At 32.8% G+C, this 27,739-nt stretch overlaps 2 protein-coding genes across 2 annotated transcripts; both read right to left on the bottom strand.

Annotated features, from left to right (window-relative positions):
* Positions 1 to 2,271: 2,271 nt before the first annotated feature.
* LOC144840487 (E3 ubiquitin-protein ligase rnf213-alpha-like) lies at positions 2,272 to 24,847 on the bottom strand. The gene is made up of 25 exons (XM_078696302.1): positions 24,752 to 24,847; positions 23,796 to 23,990; positions 23,350 to 23,604; positions 23,072 to 23,180; positions 14,809 to 15,045; positions 14,478 to 14,630; positions 13,936 to 14,052; positions 13,315 to 13,425; positions 13,143 to 13,196; positions 12,825 to 13,019; positions 11,911 to 12,004; positions 11,524 to 11,558; positions 11,265 to 11,371; positions 10,834 to 10,993; positions 10,554 to 10,722; positions 10,136 to 10,236; positions 9,756 to 9,995; positions 9,183 to 9,321; positions 8,329 to 8,412; positions 7,768 to 7,939; positions 7,339 to 7,615; positions 6,819 to 7,016; positions 4,656 to 4,745; positions 4,275 to 4,447; positions 2,272 to 3,828 (listed from the first exon to the last, which is right to left on the bottom strand). Exons 1-25 carry the CDS (start codon positions 24,781 to 24,783, stop codon positions 3,675 to 3,677), a joined length of 3,651 nt encoding a protein of 1,216 aa, XP_078552428.1. The 5' UTR covers positions 24,784 to 24,847; the 3' UTR covers positions 2,272 to 3,674.
* Positions 24,848 to 25,463: 616 nt separating this feature from the next.
* On the bottom strand, positions 25,464 to 27,656 carry LOC144839376 (E3 ubiquitin-protein ligase RNF213-like). Its single transcript, XM_078694692.1, has 4 exons — positions 27,564 to 27,656; positions 26,303 to 26,509; positions 25,853 to 26,031; positions 25,464 to 25,620 (listed from the first exon to the last, which is right to left on the bottom strand). Exons 1-4 carry the CDS (start codon positions 27,654 to 27,656, stop codon positions 25,464 to 25,466), a joined length of 636 nt encoding a protein of 211 aa, XP_078550818.1.
* Positions 27,657 to 27,739: the final 83 nt, after the last annotated feature.

Genomic DNA, 27,739 nt, shown 5'->3' with positions numbered 1-27,739 from the left:
AATAAATGAAATGAAAATAAAGCTCTAATACGACTGATTTTTAACGATATTGCAATATATTTTAATTTATTTTGATATAGTATTATATGCATTTTTTATGTTTATACAAATTTTATTCTAAAGTGATAAGTTCGCTTTTTAGGAATCCTGTCTGTCTGGTTTTGTGAGATGTTTTCTTGTTCTTTGTCCACGTTTTTTTATATTGTATTTTTATGGAGACAAAATAAATGCAATGAAATGAAATGAAAATAAAGCTCTGATACGACCAAAGACGAGATTATTTTATTTTGCATCCTAATCCCTCTATGATAATCTTTAAAGTTATTGTAAATAAAAATTTGCACCAAATTGAAATCACATCCTGAGGTATTTCCTTAGAAGTTCTCCTTTCAAGAAATGAGTTAATTCCAACCAAACACCAACATCTGAGATTTGAGTAGGGGAACTTTAGGCTTTATTTATAAAAGAGTATTGAAAAGTGAAATACTGTATTTACTATTATACTGTTAAAAGCAAAACTTCAAACAAGTTTGTGTAAAATAAGCGCGCCTAAATGAGGAAAACTTTTTTTTACAATTATACTTTAAAGATATCACTCACGTACCTGACATTACGACCGCTGTATACAAGACAAGAAATGCGATTACAAGGAAAGCTCGATTCATCCTGCAGAACTTGTCACTGGGTAAAAACAAAAAGTTTTTTAGTAAAACCTACCAAGAGAATCTTCCAACTCGAATGTTATCCTTAAACCACCCAAAATTCTTCAACTTAGCTTTATGACCGTGTTTCCGCAAACCATAACACAAATTATCGGTTAGATAGATCATTATCGGATAATGTTTTCTTGACGGTGTAATTGCTTAAACCCCGTTCCCACAGAACCTTTATCGGATATGGTTTTCTTGAAGGTGGAATTGCTTAAACCCCGTTCCCACAGAACCTTTATCGGATAATGTTTTCTTGACGGTGGAATTGCTTAAACCCCGTTCCCACAGAACCTTTATCGAATAATGTTTTCTTGACGGTGTAATTGCTTAAACCCGGTTCCCACAGAACCTTTATCGGATAATGTTTTCTTGACGGTGGAATTGCTTAAACCTCGTTCCCACAGAACCTTTATCGGATGTTTTCTTGACGGTGGAATTGCTTAAACCCCGTTCCCACAGAACCTTTATCGGATAATGTTTTCTTGACGGTGGAATTGCTTAAACCCCGTTCCCACAGAACCTTTATCGGATGTTTTCTTGACGGTGGAATTGCTTAAACCCCGTTCCCACAGAACCTTTATCGGATGTTTTCTTGACGGTGGAATTGCTTAAACCCCGTTCCCACAGAACCTTATCGGATAATGTTTTCTTGACGGTGGAATTATCGGATAATCATCGGTTAATTTTTAGCTGTGAACGGCAGGTCAGTTAAATAAAACAGTTGACACGTGACGCGCGCGCAAACATTGATAAAGAGGTGATAATTACACGTTAATAATAATAATAATAATAATAATAATAATAATAATAACCATATACATCAATAGTTAGTATTAAAATATATATAGTTATGATGGAGGAATTATTTAGGGTCAATTCCTCCGTGACAATAGAAACGGCAAAAGGAAACGTAAAGGTGAATGAGTTTACGAAACAGTGTAATGACGTCAATGGCGCGCGTGAACGTCCACGTAAACATTGAAGGGGTGATTTTTGCGTTCGCATTCACATACCGCCCTGTTTCATAAACACCCAGACAACATAACACCTACCTCCTTTTAGTGTTTCTTGTGAGAGATGACGTTCAATATCAATAGCAGGTAGGACAAGAATAGAAGTTGTCATATACGCCGCCCTATGTATATTCGTTACATAAATGTAAATTTATTCAATAACATATTTTGTTAATTGTGTGTGTTATGTTAACAATTAATAGGTTTGTTAATTATTGTATTTTTAAAGGTCAAATATAATTAAAAGTTGACATTTAGAGAATCTGGAATTCATTTAAATACATTTAAACAAACGACAAACGCCGCAGATCGAAGGAACGCTTCTGATCGAAGAAACGCCGCAGATCGAAGAAACGCGCGGAACTCTAAATCGATAACATTTATAAACATAATCTAAACTTTTGAAAAAACTAAACTTTGGATAAAAAAATAACTACTAAAACTATAGATAATTTATAACTCTTAATTATTTATTTCAAGTAGAAATTAGATGTTTTATGTAAATTAAAATATCAAATAGATGTCAAAGATGATAAAACTAATAAGTATTGTAATAAAATAGAATGATTTATATAATTACATTGCTTTAAATGAGATAAAACGTACGTCCATGATTAAACTTTCGTGTCAACACATTACTTACAAAGTACTTATTATTAATGAATATAACAAAGACAGAGAAAAGGTAACTAATAATCGAATATGATATACAATAGGAACCTAGAACTAAAACAGAAATAAACAATAAGTATGGAATTAGTTGTGTTAGAGTAGTAGAGGTACATATGTAACCAAACACAGTGTTTTCGTGATTTAAACAAAAAGTAAAACGTATGATCTCACAATAGAAATATTATACAAACAACAACACAACATAACGGTTTAACATGAGGAATGAAAGACAATGTCTTAAGTAATGCATATGTTATACTGCATTTTCATCTGTATATTCTCTTTTGTCATTCATTAGTTGATTTCAAAATGTATTTTATTCAAACATCTGAAATAAAAACTACTTACTTAACTTAATGCTACTTAATTACTAAGCTTCTCTCTCAAGTGTCTGTTTACATACAATTACTACAATTTTATTTATTTAGTTTCTCATTTTTAACTAAGCATCTGTCCACATGATCAAGTGTTACAGAAAATATAATAGTTGATAAAAAAAAATCTTCTTTATTATATGAAGTCTGTTGTTGTTTTTGGAGTTCCTAATTTTGTAATACTATTTATATTTTTGTTTTGTTTTGTTTTGAGGGGCCTATTCAGTACAAGCTTTCCTTTAGGTTCCTCCACTTTATTTAAGTTATTAGTAAAGTGAAATAAAATGAAATATTTTAGTCATTGATAATTTTACTATAGTCATGATTTAGCTAATTAACACAATATATGAATAACCAACATTCGTATTCTACAGATTGGCTTTTCTCACATAATTAAATATGAATACAAATAGAGAGCAAAACAGATTGTCAATTCTATCTATGTCACAATGTATGAAACATATGTGAACCTGCATTTTTATTTTATGCTTTTTATGCTAATGTTATGTATAATTTATTTTTTTATTTATTTTTTTTTTCATCTTATGTATTATTTATTTTTAAAACTATAATTTAAGTCTGAAAGGCAGCTTGAAATCATAAAAATGTTTTACTATTGAAAACATAATTGTCCAGGATTACTAAAAAATATATTATTACACAATCTATTGTCAATAAAACAGAAAAAAATAATACTAGTCCAGGTTTACTAGAAAACGGAATTAAGAAAACATTACACAGTACAATATCTATTGTCAGTGTGTACAACTTAAAATGTCTTGATGAATTAATGTAAATGTTATTCTCTAAATTTATATAGCTTCAATTTTCACTTTTTTCCTTCAATTTAATAAAATTCTCTTCAAATACTAATTAAGAGAAATTGTTTGTTTTGGTCATAATTTCTATTTTCTTACTCCTGTAGAGTAAAGTTGAGCAATGGTCTTCCATGCATCCACGGCATGGCTTAGGGTTATGCTCTCTGGTAAACTGTCTAGTCCAGTAATTTTAGCATCCGCATTTTTACCATCATAGTATGGTTCCAAGGTCTCAGAAATTCTGAAAATATACATTTTGTTAGAGAATAAACTATGTGTTTGTGAGTGAGTATGAGTAAGTGTGTGAGTAAGAGTAAGTATGAGTAAGTGTGAGTATGTGTAAGTGTATGAGTATGAGTAAGTGTGTGAGTATGAGTAAGTGTGTGAGTATGAGTAAGTTTGTGAGTATTAGTAAATGTGAGTATGAGTAAGTGTGTGAATATGAGTAAGTGTGTGAGTATGAGTAAGTTTGTGTATGAGTAAGTGTGTGAGTATGAGTAAGTGTGCGAGTAAGTTTTAGAGTGAGTTTAAGGAAGTGTGTGAGTATGAGTAAGTGTGCAATTATGAGTAAGTGTGTGAGTATTTTTAAGAGTGAGTTTAAGTAAGTTTGTGAGTATGAGTATTAAATGACCCTTATATAGGATATGACCAAATTCGAGGAATCCTTGGGGTACAATTTAAACTTACGTCCATTTGGTCCTGTCTTCTTCTGATTGGTGACTTAGGTTCAATGCAATATACTCATAAAGTTCCCCACAAAGCTGATGCAATTTAGTAAACCTTAGCTTAGCTATCAGATTATTTTTGTCTTCATCGTTTAGTTTTTGTCGATAATCTTCACCAACCCCATCAAAAGGATCCTGAAAGTTGCAAAAATATCTTGTTCTAAACTGGCATATATATGGTATGCTAAAGAAAGAATACTATTTGGCCTGCATGACAGCACAGGATTCAAACTGGCATATATATTATGCTAAAGAAAGCTACTAGGTTGCCTGAATGACATCACAGGATTCAAACTGGCCCTTTTCATTTTCCTTTTCATTGCTAATTCCTATCTATGTTTACCTGAGAGTTATTGATAAGTCTCACAGCTTTTTCCATTGCAAGTAGCTGCCAAAGAGCCATTACATGCTTCAGGCTGCATTGTTGGGATGCCTATAAAGATAATGGTAATGTGATAAAAGCTAATGTTTTGTTAGGAATTAAGTAAGTAAAGTTATTGTCATTTGTAAATAGATAAAAAACATTTACATTGAAATGAATTATATTGATGTTTAGAAAAAATAACTTTATTCAATTAAAGAATAAAAGAAAAAAGTGTAGTGTAGAGTTTTTGATAATATACTTTAAAAACATTACTATTTGTGGCATGAATGGGGTTATAAACAACATTATATAAATCGTAGCTCTGAAAAGAAAAATTATAAATGATGATTAATATGTTTAAGATCACCAATACATAAAGCTGATAGAATGTGAATACCGCCCACATATTGTATACCCACATTTTAGATCTTTTCTTTTAGCTGTAAAGTTCTAGAAGAGTAACTCTTCCAGAAATCTATTGTGACATTACAACGCCTTTATTACAATGTAAACAATTCAGTTTGAACTGGGTCTCATAAATCTATTTCCTTATATAATACACGGCCAACGACTAGTGCTTGTGCTTCTAAAACTTTCTGTGGACAGGTTAACTACTCAGTGTTGCTCATATATCATATATTTGAAATCATAAAGGTATGTTTTACTATATTTAGTAACTCAAATATATTGGTAAAATCAATGTACAGATTATTCATATGATATAGGTATGTCTTATTAGTACTGGATATAACCAGAAGTAGAAGTTAGTAACCAAGCTAGCTCAAGAAGATTTTGCTGTAAAACATATCATAATACTAATAGACTGGTCTTAAAATAGGTTATAAAATCACCATTTGTGAAAACAAGCAAAGAGCATATTAGTAGCCATATCCAGGAAGACGAAGAAGGAGAAGTTTCATCAACCTTCCAACAAAAGTGTAAAAAAATAGGGTGATTGAGTGTTTTGTTGAATCGATGATATAGATGGATACTTGTTCAATTCACTGTAATAATGAGTTTGATGTACTCTGTACCTGTTGCCAACAGTTATTTTGTAAGGATTGTGATGTTGCTGCCTGCTATCAAAAAAAGCATGATGTGATTACAATGAATACAGCAGTAAACAGTTTCAGCAAAGAGCTAGATAAAGTTAGAAAATTAACCAATGACATTAGAGTGAAATTAGAAGCAAAATTTGAATCGGTTTTGAGTAACGCAAATTTTGAACGTCACATGAACTTATGCAAAAAAGAGATTGAATTTCAGAAAGAGTTTATCATAAACGAAGCTGAAAAAAAGCGCAAAGTTGCTATCTGATCTTGAAAAATTGAAAAAAGAAAGGGAAATGTGTCGTTCGGTTAATGTAAAATCACTTCAATTAATAAAAACAAAATTTGATGATGTAATATTGTTTTATTATGTTGGGGACCCCTTTGGAAACAAGCCTCTAGGCTTAAAGGGCCATCCCCTGCTTTCCATGCTTATTTTCTTGTCTAGTCTTGTATTTTTATATTTAATGTTTCTCTTTTTATTTCATTTACATTATACTGTTTTTTATATTTGTACTGTATTTGGAAAGCAATAAATATTACTTACTTACTTACTCTTCAATCAAGAAATTAAGTAAGCCAGAAGGTTTGAAGCATCTGGAGAGTCTTTCTGATATCAGAGACCAAGTAATAAACTTCAATAATGAATCTGATGTGCCTACTTTTATTCCATTTAAACAACTAAATGACATTATGAGTTGTAATGGTATTGGCGAAATAGTAACCTATGATCCGGATTATGAAGTTGTTACTACTAACACTTCAGTACTCAAAGAAGAAACATTTACAGTAGATGTATTGAGTTCCAGACTGTCACTTGTTTCAAATTAACTGTCAACTGAACTGTCACTTGTTTCAAATTAACGGTCAACTGAATTGTCACTTGTTTCAAATTACTGCGTTGTGTGTGTGCTTGCATTGCATGGAAACCAATCTTCACCAATGTCTTCAACCGTGATTCGATTCACTTGTGATAATCCTTAAAATACATACTGTGAATTTTTGTTTATTTTACTTTCTTGTTTTTGTATTTTAAATAAAATAAAATCAAACAATTGATTAGTAATTAATTATAGAAAAGTATATTTCTTACTGTAGCACTTTTTAGTCCTTTGTTTTGTTTCATAGCAAGTTTATTTTGCAAGTAGTAATTGATCAACATGTCGCCCTCTGGCTTGTAGTTGGCAAGGAAACCAATAGCAATGTCCAATGAAGCTAAGCATCCACATAGGTCTTGGTATGACTTCAGTTCAGCTAGGATACTACATTGTAGAGCCTTTGAAAATTCTTCCTGCAAGTAGAAAATAATGTTTTTTTAAGAGTAAACAATGTATTTTAGCAGGGTGAAATCAATTTATATACTTATACATAATTTGTTGTTATAAGTACAGTAGGATAATAATATATAGTACAGTCAACTCTCCCAATACCAGACTCTCTGAAAACCAGAAACTCTCCCAATACCAGACGTTTTTACCATTAAAAACACATTCAGAATACCAGATATTCTGGAAAACCACACATTTTTGGCCAGCCCAAAGGTGTCCGGTATGGCGAGAGTTGACTGTATTTGCAACCGTAAAAAAAGTCACTACAAAAAATCTTCATTTTACCTGAGGAATATTATTTCGCAAATTCTCAAAGATAGCTGCATTTCGAACATCTTGACGGAATAAAAGTTGGTCAAATTTGCAATTTACAAATGCTCGCCCCCTGACGAATCTTTCAATTACTTGGAGCTCCAGACCAGTCAGGTTATATTCAACTCGGTTTCCTACCATTGGTCTTACTATATACTGACATTGCGACAAAATTAATGGAAGCAAATCACGGTCTGGGTCATAGGCGATTAAATGGGACTGTAGTAAGTCGGATTTCTTTTCAACTTTGCTGAAAGAATAAAAATGACAAAATTACTGTTTTAAGTTAGAATCAGGACAAATATGGTTCAATACTCAATATATAATTTATTTATTGAAATCACAGGTTGGCCATCAATAAAAAGTATTCATAAAATATAGGTAATCACATCACAGACTAACCTTAGTGTCTCCTCTCGTATGTTCTGATATCTCCCAAGAAATTCATTTTGTGTATCTCTAAGAAACTCTACAAGACCAGTGCAACAGAGTCCAGATTCCTGTCTTGTGGGCAACAGTATCGCCATGTTACTTTTGTATGTCACAGTTTCCAAAAAGCATTCTTGAATTTTTACTGAAATTTGTAATCAAAATCACAATTAATCTCTTCTCTTTGGTTTAGAGAGAGATACTAATAATAATTGTGAAACCTCTAAGTGCTGAACATTATTACCCGGTCATTTTTTGCATCAAACATGTAAGGAAACATACTCCCATAATGCAGCTAGTAATCAGCGCAAATTTGGGTCTTGATCTAACTGGGTACCTATTTATACACCTGGGTGGTGAGAGGCAAACGTAAGTAAAGTATCTTGCCTAAGGATACAAGCAATGCGGCGAGAGTTGGATTCGAACCACAATCTCAGTCCAAAATTCAACACACTGCACTAAAGCATTGTCCTCATAAAAAAAACAAAGACTACTATTTTAATAAATACTATTACAATTATAAAATTATTTTACCTATTGCTGCAACATCTCGTCTTAGAGAATTCCATGCATGAATGAATGTGTCAATCAAATGTTTAAACTCTGAATGCTCTGACACTAAAATGAAGGATTGATATTGTTTTAATCTGTAGATTAACTTACACTTAATTATCTGTACCAAACATCTGGCTGATGACACACTCACAGCAACAACATTAAACACTTAGACAACTATAATCAGTTTAAAAAACATTTAAAAGCACTATATTTCAAACAATGTTACGATACTAATTGATGTGAAGCGCCGCTGATTATAATTAAATGTTGTATAAATGTGCGCTATACAAATAATAATATATGCATTAAAGGACAACTTGACCGAGGACCATATTTTTACAACGTATTAGGGATGTACATATGATTTCAGAACAATCGCGAGATTACGGATATCGCCGCACACGCTTGTCGTACAGCCATTGCATTGTAAATTGCTATGACGTCACAGGTGCATCATATGTACATCCCTAATATGTCCTTTCAATTAAAATTGATATAATCCTGGAATCTGATAAGATTAACAAAGTGATTGGTAAGATCCTAAATCACCAAAATACACTTAACTAATTACTGTGGTCTATGAGCACCAGTTTCAATCCATATATGGACATGATGATGTCATACCACTACCATATTTTGGCATATTATTCCCATATTTGGGCATACTATTCCCATATTTGGGCACATCACACTTTTTTGTCACATAAAGTTTAATAGTGTAGATGCAGTTTTAGGATATGAGTAATAAAACAGTTGCTTAAAAATGTTGTATACCATAGATAGATAATAACAGATTAAATAAAAAAACAAAAATGATTAAAAATAATTACCAGGGAGTTGGTCCAAAAATTTTGAAATACTTAAGTTGATTGCTTCAGATGCATCTATATGACGGTTGAACTTGTTGATTAGAAGACGTTGTAGTTGTACAATGTCTGGTAGATATCGCACAAATCTTAAATGCTTTTCCTGCCAACAAAAAAAAGGATGTTTAGTACAAATCATACATCTAAAGTATCTTGGAGTATATACTGAACTAACTTTATATACTGTATACACATATACTATTCACTGTAGTCAAATAACAAAGGTCAGAAAGTTATTTTTTTTAACTAATTAGTTTGTTATTATTATATTATTAACAATGTTTTGTAGTGAAAGAATGTGCCATATGCTAGTTTCTGCAGTAATTGTACAAGTTGCTGCAATAACTCCATGCATCAAAAGACTACATGCCGTGGAAAAACCTTTTTAGTAGCTTTCGATCTTAAAATAATTACAGCACCATTAGCAGTAGTATTACTTATTGTTGTCCATGATGTCATATCACTACCATATTTGAGCACATTACACTTTTGTTGTCACTAAAACTAGTTTGATAGTGTAGACAGAGCTTTACAAACCTTTCCCATGAAGTGTTTAAGTACAAGCAAGTTATCATCATCTTGTTCATTTTCCAAAGCTTGATGGATGCTGTGTATTGTGATGCGACTACGATGCTGCCACACGTGAGATGTGTCTGCCAGTTTACCATGGTCTTCTGGCTCAATTGGTGCATTCAACAAACACATTAAGGGGTCGTTGCTAAGACGTTTGTCCTCACTTAATGTCTTGTTTGATTTGTTGATCATTTCGTCAAGACCCTGATAGAAAGTGAAATTGTGTTAAATGCTATAATTACAATTAAAAGAGTTAAAACCTTGGGTTTTTACAGTAAAAGTTTGGATGAGCTCCTTCCATCTCAACCAATTAAATCAATGTAAATCGTAGTGGGTTTCCCTACCTGGAGCACAGGTTTTATGTAAGCTGCTGTAAAGTTTTCTTCCCAAGTTTTTCTACAATTCTTTGATGTTAGCAGTTGCTGGAAACCAGATTGTAGATTGTCTATAAAAGGATATTATCGGTTTAGTTAATCAGAAAAAGTATACACTACACCTAGATATTTTGCCTCTAGCTTAAAAATAGATTTTGTGCTCAAAGTATTGGAAACTTGAATGAGAATAAAGGCAGACTTTTTCTTTCCACTTTAGTAGTGACTTAATGATAAAATGTTAAGGCTATCCAGTATGTAATGATCACACTTGCATCACTGTATGGTTTTGAACATTAGCAGTGTAAACAAAATCATTGCTTTGTTGGTTTAATACACACTAGGCCACACCTAGTACACAAACTTTATACCAGACCTGGACCAACATTACCTGCCACTTTTGTTTGAAAAATGTTGTCAATGACTTTATGCAGAATAAAGATACAGTCATCCCTGCTTTTGCCTGTTGCTACTGACAACAGCCGTATATCATTATGCAGATGTCTCCATAGAAACTCAAGGACATTAGGTGGTGGTGGTCTAATAATGGTAATGATTGGCTAAAAAAAACCAAAAAACTTGTGATTAAAAATACACAGTATTTAATATAGTTGACATAATACTACACAGTCACTTTATGTTACTTTTTAACATCATCATTTACAACCAACCTGAGGTCCATGTTGGCATTCTGTACCCAGTAACATACTGCTATGCAACAGGAATCGCACAATAGCAGTTGTTACACAGTTCATAGCTCTTTCACAAACTATCTGGTTGCCAAGTGGCTGTGCGTCACCAAGCACATGACCCTTCGATGTTGTATCAACCCTATAAGAAAAAAATATATCTTATATTCCTACTATACAATTTGTCATGTTTATGTGATGTTGAAAATAGATCATTGTTACTGAATGTTTTAATGTCCAACTATTCATTTTGAGTATAAAACATAAAAGCTATTTGTATAGCTTTCTGGCAATAAAGGTAAGATTTACTCAACAACTGTAAATAACGAAAATAAGTTGGCATTTTGAAAACTGATAAAATAATGTATATGCCACAAAAACATATACTGTAACTGGGAAACAAAAAACTTTACATTTGGGTCATGTCAATTATTCTGTTGTCCGAGTGTAACATATGTTTCTCCCCTCCTATTTGTGCGCCACACTCCATGCATCTACCAGTATAATAGGCTCTGCCACACTGAAAAATAAAATATTCACAACAAAAACTATAATAAAAGTACAGCTCTTAAGAAAAAAAAATTTGAAATTAAAGTTCACACAAGATATTATTAATTGAATATGAATTAAATTTTCTTTTTATTCATAAGCATATAAGGTAATAATACTTACATCTCCGATAACGTAAGGGTGACCATTTGGGCATTCTAAAAAAAAACCAACATAAGAACATTGTAATTCATGCTATTGCGAGTGAGTGGCCATGCGGTTAAGGAAGGGGTGCCGTTTAAACATAAAGAGTCAACCATATCGGCATGGGTTTGAGGCCAATTCGCTCCTGGTCTTCTTGGATAAGGACTGTAAACCATAGGTCCAGTGTACATAATTTAAAGACTAGTAGGGGGTGAACTGTTTCACAAATATCCCCTGTACCACCTACTATTTTTAATCCCTTAAATCCTATAAAGATGTAAAATATAAACAAAATTAGGCATTAAATTGAATAGGGCTGATTACAAAAACATTATCATCATTTAGTGTGGTCTTTTATCGACTTACTATTCCATGTCGACTCAGGCTCAATATTTGATTGACGGAGTGCTTGCACAGCTTCCATTATATCATCTTGTGGCATTGCTGGTAAAAATGAATTCTAAAATGGAAAAGTATAGAAATTGAGTATGCTTCATGGAAATACACAGATTGGCTGAAATTTAAGCAGTTTATGATATTATAAACTGCTTAAATTAAATTAATTGATATATATATCCCGTAGCAAAGAGCTAAAGAGGACAACCCAAAACTATACGGATAAACTTACTATAACTTTATAGAATGATACGAAAAGAAAAATAAATAAGTCTATGCACACTTCGGGCAATAATTGCTCAAATTGGAGAGGTGTTGTTAAGTGCGCTATGTCTCAGATGATACTTTATTTCCCAGTTGATAAATCAGCATAAATGAAATATGTTATTAACTTTCTCTTCATCTCAGTTAAAGTGGCCTATTGAGTTTAAGTATGGTGCTCAGACAGTCTGATCATTATATCCTTTGTTGTTTCAGTCTTGGCTTAAAATTGCAAACTGCCAAGGGGCAAAACAATTATTATATATGTTTCAAGTCTCTCGCCAGTATTCTTAAACCGAACTTTAGTCGTAGTTCGAAGTTCGAATTTGAAAAAGTCCTAGTTCGAGCTATTACTTCAAATTCGATTCATAAAATAAGTAGTCAAAGTTTGCAGTTCGACTTAATGAAGTCGAGGTTTTAGTCGATAAATAATAATAAATTGGCCAATAACAAGAGAGTATTTGAGGAGCAGACGAAATTTTGCACATTGATATCACTTTCCATTTTCTTAAAAACTTTTTATGCATCAGTTGAAGTTCGGTTTATGAATTAAAATGACGTCCTTTTTAAAGTTTTAGCTCGAACTACGACTAAAGTCCAGTTTAAGAATACGGGCATCTAACCTGCATTTGAGATGGATCTCTCATCAATGTAGCAAGGCACTGTGTTAGTGATTTCCGATCAACTACACTAAGAACAATTTGAAGGTGAGTCACAGCCCCCTGAATACAGTAGTCTTGATGGCTCAAATCTGGCACAACTCTAAGAACATGCTGCCTATTCTGTAGTCTGTTCATTAACAGTGTGTCTGCTATGCCCTTTAAAGAATAAAGTAATTTTACCTTTAGTTATGTATTTTTGTTGCAAATGAAAACCTGAACACCTTGTACTGATTGAAACTCAACAAAGTTATATATATAAACTAGACTACAGTACAGTACCATGATTTTGAGGAATGGAAAATTCTGAAGGACTTCTCCAAACTTTGTTTTAACCTAAATAAAAATCAGAGAAACATTTTTAATTGAACTGCCATTTTTAATTCAAATAATCTATATTGAATTCAATTGATATATCTGATATAAAATGCTGTAAGTAATATAATTAACCTACTTCTTGACTCATCACTTTAGCTTCTACTCGAGTTGTTGCGTTCATTGTTATCTCTCTAAACAAGGAAAGAAGCAAGCAGACCTCTTTTTGTTTTTCTCTTCCTTTTACATTCTACATGAATAAAAACAGACAAATTAGTCAAATTAAACAACAACTATTAATTAAAACAGAAAGAACATTTTTATTTTAATAGGGTGTCATTAGTCATGATTAAACTAGGATTCACTAAGAAACACATGGTGTGTTTATTTTAATTTTATTTTATTCAATTTTCAGGCACAAAAACATATAAAACAAAACAGCGGTGCAGTACCCTGAGGATTGCCATGAGTGCAAAGCACTATCTCGTTGGCTCTCTATATACTGCACTTAAACATAAAGTGAAACAATTGAAATACAAAGATATAAAAAATTGAAAAATTGCGTAGAATCAAATTGAACAATCATTAAAATTGAATATAAAAATATATACATATAATATATTATATACTGTACAGATAAAATGGTTTGTTTATAGAATAAGCCATGGAACCAACATGTTTAACATATAAATATATATGTATATACATGTATGTTAGCACTACTGATGAACAAGAACAAAAATATTTTCTGTTTACGTACAATAATCACTTTAGACATTTTCTCAAAGTCTTTGTCCACCACACATTCACCAACAGCTTCCCGAATGCTTTTGTAGGTATCGCCAACAATCACAAAATAATCTGGAATACTCTGTTCCTGTGGTAACAACCAAATATATATAAATAAGTCTATCATTAAGAATCTTCTTAATACATTTTTTTTTCACATTATAATAGTCATAATATAAGAGTAAGTGTAAGTAACATGCTTTTTTTATTTTCATCAATCTAAAACAAAACCATGTGCCATCTTTCACATGGAAGTGCTTAAGCAAAGAGGAATTAGTATTAAAGGGATATAGCTTAAAGTTTAAGAAAGAACTTGTATACATTGTTTGAAGGTTTGCATGGCGAAATCAATATGTTGATATAAACTTTGTCCACAAACTCTCCTGAGGACAATCAAAGTATATTGATCGAAACGTTGAGAAACGCAACAGTTGTTTTCAGAATAATATATACATGGTGTACCGCAAACTTTACATCAAGTTATATACAGTAAATAACATGTGTGAAACAAACCTGAACTTTCAGCTCATCTGGCAAGATCCAGTCTAACTGGTCATCATCTCTCAGTTGGTTTATAGCATCCCTACCATAGGTCTTGTACATGTATCTTACTAAGTACAGTTGAGCTTGCTTGTTGTTCTTGCAAAACTCACATGCTTCCTTAAGCTAAAAAGTAATGTTTCATAAATATTGAATATCTTTCTGTTATTTTTATTATTTTCATAAACACCATATATTGGTTGTTTATTTCATACTTTTATTAAGCAAAGTAAAAGGAGATGTTTTCTTCTGTGTATCATATAAAACAATAAGATGTAAAAGCAGACACTGAATGAAAACTTACAAAACGTTTGATGTTTATTGAATCGTGATGTTGCTGTATGACATCAATGAGAATTGTAAAAGCAAACCGTATCTGTGCTATGGCTTCAAGTAATTGAACACTTAATGAACCACTATCATTAATATTTTGTCTTGTAAAGACGACTTGAGCACTTTGAAGTTTCCTATGAGCATCTTGTATCAGCTCACAGGTTTGATTATCAGCAGAGTCTTGAGATACACCTGAATAGTATGTGTCCTAAAAATAATGGGCTAACATTTTAAACGAATAGACATTGTGACAGTGACTCATGTAAGCGTACAGTGGGTTAACTGGAGGGGTGGGGGGAGTTGTGCCAAATGCAGTTATTCAATTAACATGTCGTAATCTTAAGACTAAACAAATCTTAAAATGACAATAAAGAATATCTTTTTTTTCTATTTTTTTTAATTCAATCATCTTTGTTGCAGCTTAACTAGTGTACAATTATGTTTTGGTGTTAACAGATCTATATCAGTTAAAAATCATTACATAACAGGCAGCATTTGTCACTTTTTTCCCTCTACTTCATATTTTTGACAAAGTTTGAATTTTTGCTTTCGAACATTTTTCAACTTTGTGTCCAAATTTTTAACGTATTTTTCACCCTTTGGGGGCACTTTGAAAAATGACCACATATGTTGTGATCCCCCTTATATCTTGGCAACCACTAACTGTATACATTTCATTTTAGTTTCAAATTACTCCCAATATATATGTTTATATTTGCTCTAATAAAAAAGTTTGTCAAAAAATGGCAGGAAAGGTCATTTCTGGGTTTTTGACCTTTGACCTCTTAATGTTATATCTCAATAACTACTGGTCATACAAAATAAAATATAATAGTTAATTATATCTCAACCGTAATAGTAGTAGTAAATAACGATTATTTAATTTACCTGACGTTTCGCCAACTATCAGTTGGCTTTCTCAAAGTGTAGTGACACGTATGTCACCGTTGACCTCTAGATGACGGGGTCAACACATTGGTCCACACTTGACTGAGTTTGTGACCGCCCTCATCTTTATTAAAATTGGGGGTCTTCCTGATCCAGATGGATTCCTTAACACAGCGTCTTAATCTGACCGATTCCCTGTCAACTACTTTCAAATTCTCCCAATCAATGGCGCAGCATGGTCAGTGATTGCTGACTTGTTGATTTCTGTTGGCGATTGTTTGCGTTGTGATCGTGTGTACGCTCGTTCCGAGACCAAATCAACGTCCTTTTGATGTTCTTTTAGTCGAGTGCCCAATTTTCGTCCTGTCTCACCGATATACGATCTGTTGCAACCAGTCCATCTGGATCAGGAAGACCCCCAATTTTAATAGAGATGAGGGTGGTTACAAACTCATTCAAGTGTCGACCAATGTGTTGACCCCATCATCTAGAGGTCAACGGTGACATACTATCACTACACTTTGAGAAAGCCAACTGATAGTTGGTGAAACGTTAGGTAAATAAAAAATAATCGTTATTTACTATTACTATTACGGTTGAGATATAATTAACTATTATATTTTATTTGGAATACCAATCGAATGAATCTTTTTAATGAGCACTGGTCATACAACTTTAAAATTGATCTTAAATTGTTCATAAGGGATGTTTTTCTATTTGCTGTAATTAAGTATTTTGACAACAAATCATGATAAATTGGTAATTTTGACCCTTGACATTGTATTATTGTATCTTAATTTACGACTACCCATACAGCTTTAAAAATAGTTCCAAATCGTTCGTAAAATGCATATTTTGCAGTAAATGTCACTCATATAATAAATATTTCTTAATTTTTGTAATGTATGCTTAAAATCCACTCAGGGTCTCTACATAAATGCAGCTTTCGGTGCTAAAAGTTTACTATGCTTAGCAGAAAAAACAAATAGAAATAACATATTTTAGTAAATGTTTTTATGAACAATTTATTGTATATTTCTTATTTTTTGTAAATACATGAATGTGATACAAGGACATGACTCCAGAACTAGACAATGTTGAGGTTCAAATTTATGAAGATGATTAAATTCACTCATTTCCGCAAAAAAAACCCCAAAAAATAATTTTACTTATAAAAAGACAAAATAAGCAATTAAGTTTAACAAAAAACTTGTTGTCTGACAGACAACAGGCTTTCGTTTCTTCTTTAACTACAGTTTTTCATCAAAGTGGACAATAATTTTATGTGATAATTGCATAGGCCTAATGTAAATATAATAATTCAATAAGATTGAAGCTCGAAAATAAGCAAATAAGAGGAGTAAGAAAAAAATTATTATTATTTTGTAAAGACTTATAAACTTTTTTTCGTTTTACATTCAATTGTATAATATTTAGTATATACAGGTTTCCTTCCAATTAACGACCACTTTTGGAAACCAGATTTTAGTGATCTTTAGTAGCTTTTGTCTCTAAATTTGATTCCTTCAACTAAAGATCGGCACTAGAAGTGGTCAATTAAATTGTGAATGGTTATCTTGCTCCCTAAAGTGTGAGGGTAAAATGTAATCAGGTTGGTTTTATTTGTTGATCTTTTTTTCATTTGTGTATATATTGTATATTGTTTGACTTTCTTTTCATTTTCAGAGGCTGTTCTACCCTTAAAAATGCATTAATTTTAAAAGTTTATTTTAAAGTGATCTTTAGTTGAGAGAAAAATTGAGAAAAATGTTCAGTTCAGTCCTCCCAAACCGTGGTCTAATTAGGAGTAGTCTTAAATTGGAGAGGGGTCGTGCCAGGGGGCCGCCAAGGGCCCCCCGAAGCAACGCATTATAGCGTAATTTGAGGCTGTTTTAATCAGATTTAGGGTAGCCAACTTTTTCCATTTTGTATTGTACATAAATAAAATACTGTGTGAAAAACACATTGCACGATATCTGATGCGATGACTGTGTAAATCCATTCTTTCAATTATAAAAATGAAGTTTTTAAAGTTCAATATGCCTATCATAGAAAATATATGAAAAAATATGAAATATGAACGTTATAATCGCAGAGGCGTAGGCAGGTTGCTGTCTAGGGGTACGAAAATTGTAAATGCACGAGACTTAAGAACATTTTGAAAAATAGAGCTGCTAGATCCCCGGAAATTGCAATTATACATTGATATATGAAAAGAAATTACAAGTCTACCAGAGAACCAGCCCACCGAGGTTGAGATGGAGCTAAGAACATTTAAAAAAAAATAGAGTTGTTAGGTCCCCGGAAATTGGATTATAGTATTTTGAAAAAAAGAAACAAAGTCTACAGGACCAGCCCTACCATTAGGGTTGAGCTGGCTGCTAAGAAAATTGTGAAAAATAGAACTGCTAGGTACCTAGAAATTGCACTTATATAGGCCCCTATTGATAAATGAAACGAAATTATAAGTCTACAGGACCAGATTTTGGTTCTATGGATCGGAACCGCGCTTGGTAAACCTGTCTCTTCAACGTATATAAAAAAAACACAAACAAATACGACATAATAACGCAATGTATATTAAGATTAGCCATATACTTGTGTGTTTGAACTAAATAATAAACTATACAGTAGTCTATAAATATGTTGCTAATATATCAAAATGGTTTAAAACAAACAAACTAACAATTAACGTTAAGAAAACCAAATTCATGCTATTTAGTTCCAAACATAATTTTCCAAACTTTTGTAATATTTCTTGTTTAATTAATGATAACATTGTAGATAGGGTCGATAGTTTTAAGTATTTAGGAATCACGTTTGATACATTTTTTACGTGGGGAAAACATATTGAGAATTTTTGTTCAAAGATTTCCCAACGTATTGGTGTTATACGTAGATTAAGAAGTTTCATTCCAAACTTTTCTCTTAAGCTCTTAGCAAATGCCTTAGTTTTACCATTTTTTGATTATTGTAGTCCCGTTTGGTCCAACTGTTCATCAGCGCACCTTAACTCACTCCAAATATTGTTAAATAGACTTGCCAGAATTATCCTATATGCTGATATTAGAACACCTGTTGATGATCTCATGACATCACTCAATTGGAAACATATAAATCAACGATGGGACCATAATATTCTTATAATGACCTTTAAATGTTTAACAGGTACTGTTCCCGATTACCTAATTGATTTTTATGATTTTATTGATAATTATCACAATTTAAATACAAGAAGCAAATCGAAAAACACTTTAGTCTTACCAAAATGGCATAATGATTCTGGTAAAAGAACATTTCAATACCGCTCAGTCAAACTCTGGAATAATCTTTCACCAGATATTCGCAGCTCTATAAATTCATTAACTTTGCAATCGTTTAAAAATTTGATCTAACTGTATTTTTCTCTTGCTTCTTGTGATATTGTAGTCTTTAAAAACGTTTTCATAATTTTCCATTTTTATTGTTTATATTTGTAATTTGTAAGTGTTAACTGGACTTCAAGGAAGAACAATGTACAAATATTGAATGAATATCCAGAATAAAGAAAGATTTCTATCTATCTATCTATAAACATTAAGTGTTATGTACTAGTAATTGTCCACTTTGTCTGTGATGATTTGAATTTTATAAGCATTCAAAGTTGAACATTTCATCTTCCTGTAACTGTTATGCGACTAAATGTGTTGATAACGAGACTCTCTGTACCTAAACTTTGCACCGTGGACAGTCAAAATGTGGCTTCGCAGCCTATCTCTTCTTAATGTTTTTTTACAATAAAAACACATTGTTCGTTCTTTTGAAAACATCGCAGAATGAATTTAATAATTTTATTCTATGCAAAAAGAGAGTGAATGCCTGTCCGGGAGTGAATGAAATGCTGTAATGCCCTTACAGGTAGGCAATTCGGCAAATGCATGGCGGCTTAGATAAAAGACGCCAAAAACCACAGTCAACTGACCACATGTTAATGTACTGATAGTGCGTCTTCCCACGAGTTGTCAGTCAGGATTTTGTGTATTTCATATCATCTTACTTGAATATCATACTGTACTGTGACTCATTTGAAGCCATATCATATATCGTATATTTTATTCTTATCTTATATTTTCTTTCTTTTCTTTCTTCTATCCTTTCTTTGTATTTTATTTTATTTTTTTTACTTGTTACCCAGCCCGATCGAATGCTTCTCAACCCGGTAAAATCCGCCAGGGGGGTATTCCGCCCCCCCCTTCCCCCCGCCTGTTACGCCACTGCTCCCCGTAGCTTCACCCACCCCCCCTCCTCCCCGTAGCTTCACCCACTCGTAGATTTCCTGCTATGTGTTTTTTCTGACAGGGATTCCCCTTTTATATATAAAAAAAAAACACACATTCAAAAGGGTTTCAAATAGACGACGCAGTAATGACGCATGAGTGTTGCCAAAGTGCGAGTCAACGAGGCACGCAATGCACGCAATACATGCAATCCACGATGGTAATTCAACGGAAAAAATACCAACAAGTGCGAGCCTTCGAATAATAAGTCTTCGTTAATATTTGTGTACAATTCATAAACATTTATGAATCACCTACCGTTAATGTAATTATCTATATATAAATTTACGTAAGGGCAAAATTCGGTATATCGCGCCTTACTTTTAGAATTTGTACTCGATGGTATATAAAGTTGGTTCGTACTTTCGGTACTGATTTTAACCATTTGATGTAACGCTGTTTACTAATTAAATTAAGTTAGATAATTAGTTATTGATGATTAAAACGAATTTAGGTTCAACGATTTGCCCCAAATAGGGGTGTTTTCCCGATCGTGGTATACACTGTCTAATGGATGTCCATCTTGAAAAATACCCGCCACAAAAATGCGAGGAGGCTTCGCATTTTCCTATCTCCTCCTACGATAATTGTTTTTAATAACTGAAAACCGGTTGAACAGGTAGAGTACAGCATCATAATGTTGAAGACAGGCCGATTTTCTTAAAAAAATACTATTTTGATAGATTTAATATACGATTATACAAATGTATTGATTTGCGATGAATGGAACATCCCAATCTCTCAGCCTGCCAGAGTTTGGTTTAACACAAGTAGGTAAATTTATGAGCCCTTGGTTCAACACATACGCTAGGTAAATATATGGGCCCTTTGAGAATAAACTTGCAATACAGTACTTTGACAATACTGTAAATACCTATTAACTATTGTTGGTCCTCATTTGAATCGAACATTTCTTACTGTGAATGTTTGTAATGTTAGATGTAATATAAACATATATACAAATAAACTTTATTACTGAGATTGTGGATAGGCTCTACTGTTAGATATATAAACACATTATTATATACAAATAAACTTTATACTGACAGTTCCTTCTCAACGTTTGTATTAATTAATAATTACCAAAAATATAAACGTCGTAGTGGTGTATCGTGACATGTACTTTAATATTTCAATCGATTATGACAGTGAAAGTTTTAACAAAGTATTAAATCGCAAATGTTTTACTGTATTTGGAGGTATATTATTTATAGGCCTATAAAACATGAAAAAAATATTTCGTTACTGAGTGGATAAAGAATATATTTAAAAATTGTTCCTCTTTGTACCTATCCACTTTCCCATCCCTCAACCCTAATGTTACATACAAAACACAAATTGGGTTTCTTTAAATGAGTCCAAATCAAATATTTGGACTCATTTTGTGATAAGTTTCTCCTTCGGAAGTAATTCCAAGGGTGCTAATTTTAGTTGACTACATAAATCATCGTGTCTATTTATTCGTTTCTGTAAACGAAAATGTATGATAGTCCTGCGGTACGTACATTTGAAATCGCCAGTTTTGTTACGCTGAAATTACTGTGTATTCGAGAACCATCTGTGGGAACAACCTAGATGGTACGCGAGCGAAGCGAGCGTATCATTTAGTGTTAACAATTTCGAATATCCAGATGCGACTTCGATGTTTACAGTTAGTTTTAGGTGGTGCCTGGTCACCGTCTAAGAAGCCTAGCTAGCCTAGGCCCTATAGTATACTGTAGCCGCCCACCCCCCACCCTCTGCCGGAGTAGAGACGGCTATTCGCTGTATGCCTAGTACAGTCTAGGCCTAGCAGTAGCTTCTTTATCAAAGCTGTCAATGGACGAATACAGTAGATTACAGATATTTTAAATCTAAGTCTTGTGAAATGTATTTTTTTCAACAAAATAGCCCTATATTATATTAGGGGCTAGACTAGGCCTAGTATGTTTTATGGTGCCTCGCACTTTTGGTACAATAGTGCAGTTACACTTCGTACTGACTCGCTTGAACTGCAATTAACATGGTCACATGGGCCGTTGACTCCACTGACTCCAATGAATCCATGGCTTGCAGTTTGTCAATACCCATGATGCATGATCGTTTTTTTAATTTAATAATTCAGTGAAATGATCATATACACGTTTGTTTTAGGAAATTAAACATTTTTGGAAGATTTTTACTACATGTTTTTGCTGACCGGGATTTCCTTTTTATAAAAAAAAACATGCATTTATATATAGGGTATCAAATAGACAACGCAGTAATGACGTATGATCGTTACCCATATATTTTTTTCATCAAATAAGTTCAGTAAAATGATACACAGTTTGTTTAGGCGATAAACATTTTGTCAGATGTTTCCTCTATAACAGCTACATGTTTTTGCTGACCAGGGATTTCCCTTTTATAAAACTTGGTGGGTACGAGTTGGCATGGGTACGGGTTGACCTGCATCCGGCCTAGCCTAATACTAACAGGCCTAGGCTAGTACTAGCTAGGTCTAGGCTGAAAGGCAAAACTTCGACAGAAAACTGGGACTCATCTAGGCCAGGGAGATGTAAAACATCTCCCTGTCTAGGCTAATTATGATTTGTTTTCAACGATTCCACATCTTGTAGAGATGTTCCCATTAATTAATCAAAATCATACAAACGATTTAAAGCTAATTTAAATGCCTTTTTGATCTAAATTAGTACAAATATTTCTCCAAAAATGTACTTATATGGCGAAAAACCAGTCATAACATTCAAAAAAAGTACAAAATAGGTGGCGCTGTTGTATTTCAAAAGCAAAAGTATAAAACAAAATATTTTCCAAACGCGAAAAGATTTCCTTTTTCGTACACAAAAAAAGTACTATCAAACGATCATTTAATAGTGCGTACTATTACACGCCATGTGACCCACATTCGTCCAATCAAATGACAGGAATTTATTGAGGTGTGGAATATTGCACATGTAAGAGAAATTGCACTCGGGACTGGAAGAATATCTACTAATGTGTAAAAAAATGGAGTTCATTTAGCTGATTACAAACAGATATACATACCTCTAAACAGTTAATAAACAATGCACAGATACTGACAGCATTAGAGCCTTTCATAAAGAAATTGCAATTCGCAAGATATCCTTCTACATGTTCTTTGACTTGTTCAAGGCTGTGAAATATCAAAAAAGTTTGTCAATAACAAACATTTTACAACATTATTTTATGCCTACCTTTCAATTTCATGTAAGTACAAAAGTAGTACAACTCACTCACTAAACACTTTTGCCATCTTGAAAATACTTGAGAATACATACAGTGTATTACAAAATAAAACTCACTTTGACTGAAGCAAGAGCTGAAGTAGAAATGACCTGACAACAGGATTTGGATCAATGCAATCCTCTGGAAATGGTGACACGTTCTTGGTGGCTTGCTGTTTCTGTTTCTTTGAATCGATTGTAACATATCCTAGCAACATTTTGATGACCTCTTCACTTGGTGGTGTTCCATCCGCAAAGCAAAGCTGCGAGATGACCTCCATGAAGAACGAGTTACAACATTGTCTAAATGTGTTGTGCTTTGCAATAACCTCACTAAATTTCAAAGGAAAAAATCTATATACTAAGTTTGTTTCAATATACAATATATTTCAATTTTACACAATTTTTAAATTTCCAATAGAATGGATTGACTGAATACTTTGATAATTTGGTATGCTCAACACAGATTTATAAGATAATATGTCGGTGGCAAAACAAATAAAAATTGTATGACATGTCCTTACCTTACTCGAGATTTCACTTTACATACAAAATCTTGAGGATATTCTGTCCTGCATGTTGGACATCTTTTAGCCTTTTTTGTTCTGAAGTATTCTTTTATGCACTTCTTACAGAATACATGTTGTTTTGGCTCACATGGGAGCATGACAGGGTCTGCAATGCTCTCTTCACATATTCCACATTTATGGATTCCACTCCTTAGAAATTAATAGCAGTTTTAAACAATGAAAGTATAACTAGTAAATATTAATTTTGTTATGGTTCAATCACAAGTTTAAATTCATGCAATTTGAATTGTTCTGTATTTTCAACCACACTGTACTATAGAATCTATGATTTTTTCCTCTACTTTTGTTCAAAATCAATACACTGTGGTGTAAAAATATATCTTCTAAAGTTGGTAATAGTAAATTACATTACATAACTTGTCAAGGATCCTAAACGTTATAATTCCTAACATATTATTATAAAGGCTGAGTAATTTTTGTGCAAAAATCCAGTTAAATGTCAAGGACTTTTATAATGACTGAGTACTTTTCATGCAATATATTGTGTCTCGAAGTCGGAAGCTCTAGCTCACATAGAAATTAGCTTGCAATGATATATCACCTAACCTATTTATGTCTATGCTTACATAACATCCTCTAAAAGTATAATTTTCACCAAGATCTTAGAAAGACCGTTTGTAATTTGTCAAAACTCTTCTCGAAGCTGTCAACATCCTCGAAAATATCAAAAATAGGTTTAAATCTTTAGATGAAGATGAATTCTCAGCACTTTTTGCACTCCAGTGAAAAAAATAAAGAGCGCACACATGACTCATTTCAGCGCGTCTGATTTGCTACATCCTTGAACCCATGTTATAAATAATAATATTGCAAATAAGGAAATCACAATCACAGTCAAATTATTACTATTATGTAAAATAAATTAATCCGTAAATAAAATTGTAACTTACTCATAACAAACTTCACCAGCTTTCATGTTCATGTCATTCAGGATTTTAACCAAAATGGTTATCGAATTATGTGTCTTTAAATTTGCTTTTTCTCCTAGTCCCTGTAATAAAACTCACAATTTTGAATGATAAATATAAATATTAATTATTATAATACACCTGCTTGTACCATTTGCTTGATTAATTACGCATCATGTGTCGTTCGATATTAGTGACAGAAAAGTGATATATAATGGTGATAAGTAATGGGTTCTAATGCATATTAAGCCAATTGTAGACATTTTAAAATGTTTGCCACGCAAAGTTGTTGATGTGTATTGTGCACCACTTATAACTGTTCTACTCCGCATCCAAAGTTTGAGCACTGCCTTTTTAAAATGGCCTAGCTTCCCGACCTAGCGTTTGTCAATAATTTATGATTGGATAAATTGAAAAAAGCTTATTTCAGAACAGTAGGTGTGTTATAAAACAAATAATGAATGTTTTGTATTTTTGTTGAATGAAGAGAATATTTCATTCGATGAAAGATTGACTATTCTATTTAAATCATTAAATTTAATAGTCAATCTTTCAATTTATTATTTGTAAATTATTTATGGTTATGATCTCTGAGGTTGCATGTGCAGCATTTGTAAAATGTAACATTGTATTCACCCTGTTATTTCTTTTATTGTCATTTTTATTATACTATTATTTATATTTTACTTATACTTTACTTATTACTTTGAACTAAGCTGTAAACAGAAAAGTCTGTACATACCAGCCACATTGCCTTGCATTTTGGTGAGATCAATTCTGCAAACTCTTTATTTGGCAAAGAGACATGCTCAAAGAAAAGCTTCATCACTGTTATCCTCGACCATAAACATCTGAAAAAATGTTGAAATATGGCTATTACAAAAAGACCTGAACTTTTAACACAGTAGGGTTATTCATAGTAGCATATTTTCCATCCCTACCCCACCTCCTTTTTCCACCTATACTTTACCAAATTTGGAAAATGACCTTGAATTGTGTATTACATTGTTTTACATAAATACAATTGTAAAAGTTCTCCCTGATCCTGCAACATGAGGAAGAATCATACTTTAGTTAATGTACCTGCATTCATCTAGAATTATTTGGTTTCTTGCACTGTAAATTCTGTTGTCTTTCTTGGACAATCCCATCACTCTCTGAACCAATGGAAACATTTTTTTCCTTTGTCCTTCTTGTGTGTAAACATTTTCTTCATACTTGAAACTATCCAACGCATATTTTAGACTTATTATATCAAGTGTCTACAACACAAACAAATACATTTAAATTCAGTATGTTTGGTGCTATAATTCCACACTGCACCTTCAATATAATGCTATTTCACAATGAGCATACTGTTGAGTAACAGAGTAGCAGGGTGTTTTTTTTTTAATATAAGAAAGGTGGATCTATATCCCTTTAGAAAAATTAAAGTGTACTTGGATTATAATAGAAATGTACACTTCATGTTACTGACAGTCTATAAGAAAAAGCAGAATTACTGTGGCAACTTTATTATAAAATGATTCATACCATTTCTCCTTCACTTTTAATCTCTTCTTCTTCTAGCGCTGTCAAGACACCTGGGCATAGTTCAACGATCTGTGCAAAGTGTTCAAATCTTGCTTGTAACTTGATAAAGGCCAAATGCACACCGGCAACCAGGTCAACACTTTCAACTTGACCACGAAGTTTGTGTACAACTGACAAAGATGAGTTACTTAACTGTTGGCAGATAAGCTATTGATATAAAACGAAGAAAGGTTAGGCATTGAGTACTTTAATATCATTCCACCATTCACATAAAATACAGAACTGACAGTACATTATGAATAGATTGCAACCAGGTTGACTTCTTGATTATTGGTATAAAACAAATCAAAATTAAATTTTGGATTTATAGAAGCAAACAGTCCAATACTGAGGAAAAGCTACATTCAAATGCCACAGTTGATTAAATAATGGAAAAACGAATGACGTCATATTCCATGTGAATGTCTAGCTTTAAGCTTTTAAAAAAAAATGTCATTTCACAAACACGTAAACAAAAACAAAAACCCACCGAAATTGTGGCAACAACAAAAGAAAAAATGAGGTTAGATTCATCAAAATTTAAGCTACATTCACACTTCACTCAACGGAAGATGGTATCTTAAACAAATTTTAATATAGATAATATATATAATATATACTCTCGCCGTACCACAGCGAGAGTGTTAAAGAGTCGCTATCCAATCGAGTTTGAACAATACCATAAAAGCAGGGCCGTAGCCAGGATCTGTCAAGTGTTCGGACACTAAGTATTTTGGTCACTGAACACACACCCATCCGTGTTCCCATAGAAATTTACAGACACGTATCGCTCAACGTACGCTCATACTGGGAAGAATGTATGAGTTATTCATGAACGAGTTTACAAATTTTTCAATTTACAAATAACCTTTTGTACTTTGGGGCATGTATTTGGAGGATTTTCAGGGATGAGGTGAGGGTATTGGGCATCTCGGCGATGGGGGTTCGCAGTCGGTTAAGGGGGGTTCGCTGTACCCCCTGGCTATGGGCCTGATAAAAGCCCCAGTGGTCTAATGGTTAGGACATCTGCATATCAAGCAGAAGGTTCGTGTTAGAATCTTGGGGCGACTTTTTATCATTCTCACAGATTTCCTCATCTTTATCGTTTCAAATTAATTTATTAAATTTCAGTATATCACCGGGCGGTTTATAATTTATTCTCTGCCTGTGATGTTTATGTATGTAATAACCTATAAGATTTCCAAGAATGTTAAATATATACCATGTATTTATTATCTTGTGTCATTTTGCAAGCCATGCTAACAAAATCTGAGATGTAGCTTTGAATAACATCTTTACTGCTACCACTAGTCATAGCAACCTGGAGAATTTTTCCAATCTCTGATTCTTGTATGTTCCGCAAGAACTGCTTCTCTGATGATAGTTGTGCTCCACCTA

The sequence above is a fragment of the Antedon bifida genome, chromosome 4 (genome assembly GCF_963402885.1).
Source record: "Antedon bifida chromosome 4, ecAntBifi1.1, whole genome shotgun sequence".
Classification (NCBI taxonomy): domain Eukaryota; kingdom Metazoa; phylum Echinodermata; class Crinoidea; order Comatulida; family Antedonidae; genus Antedon; species Antedon bifida.
Note: the sequence above shows the minus strand (reverse complement) of the source record. Positions and strands in the feature narration are given on the sequence as shown.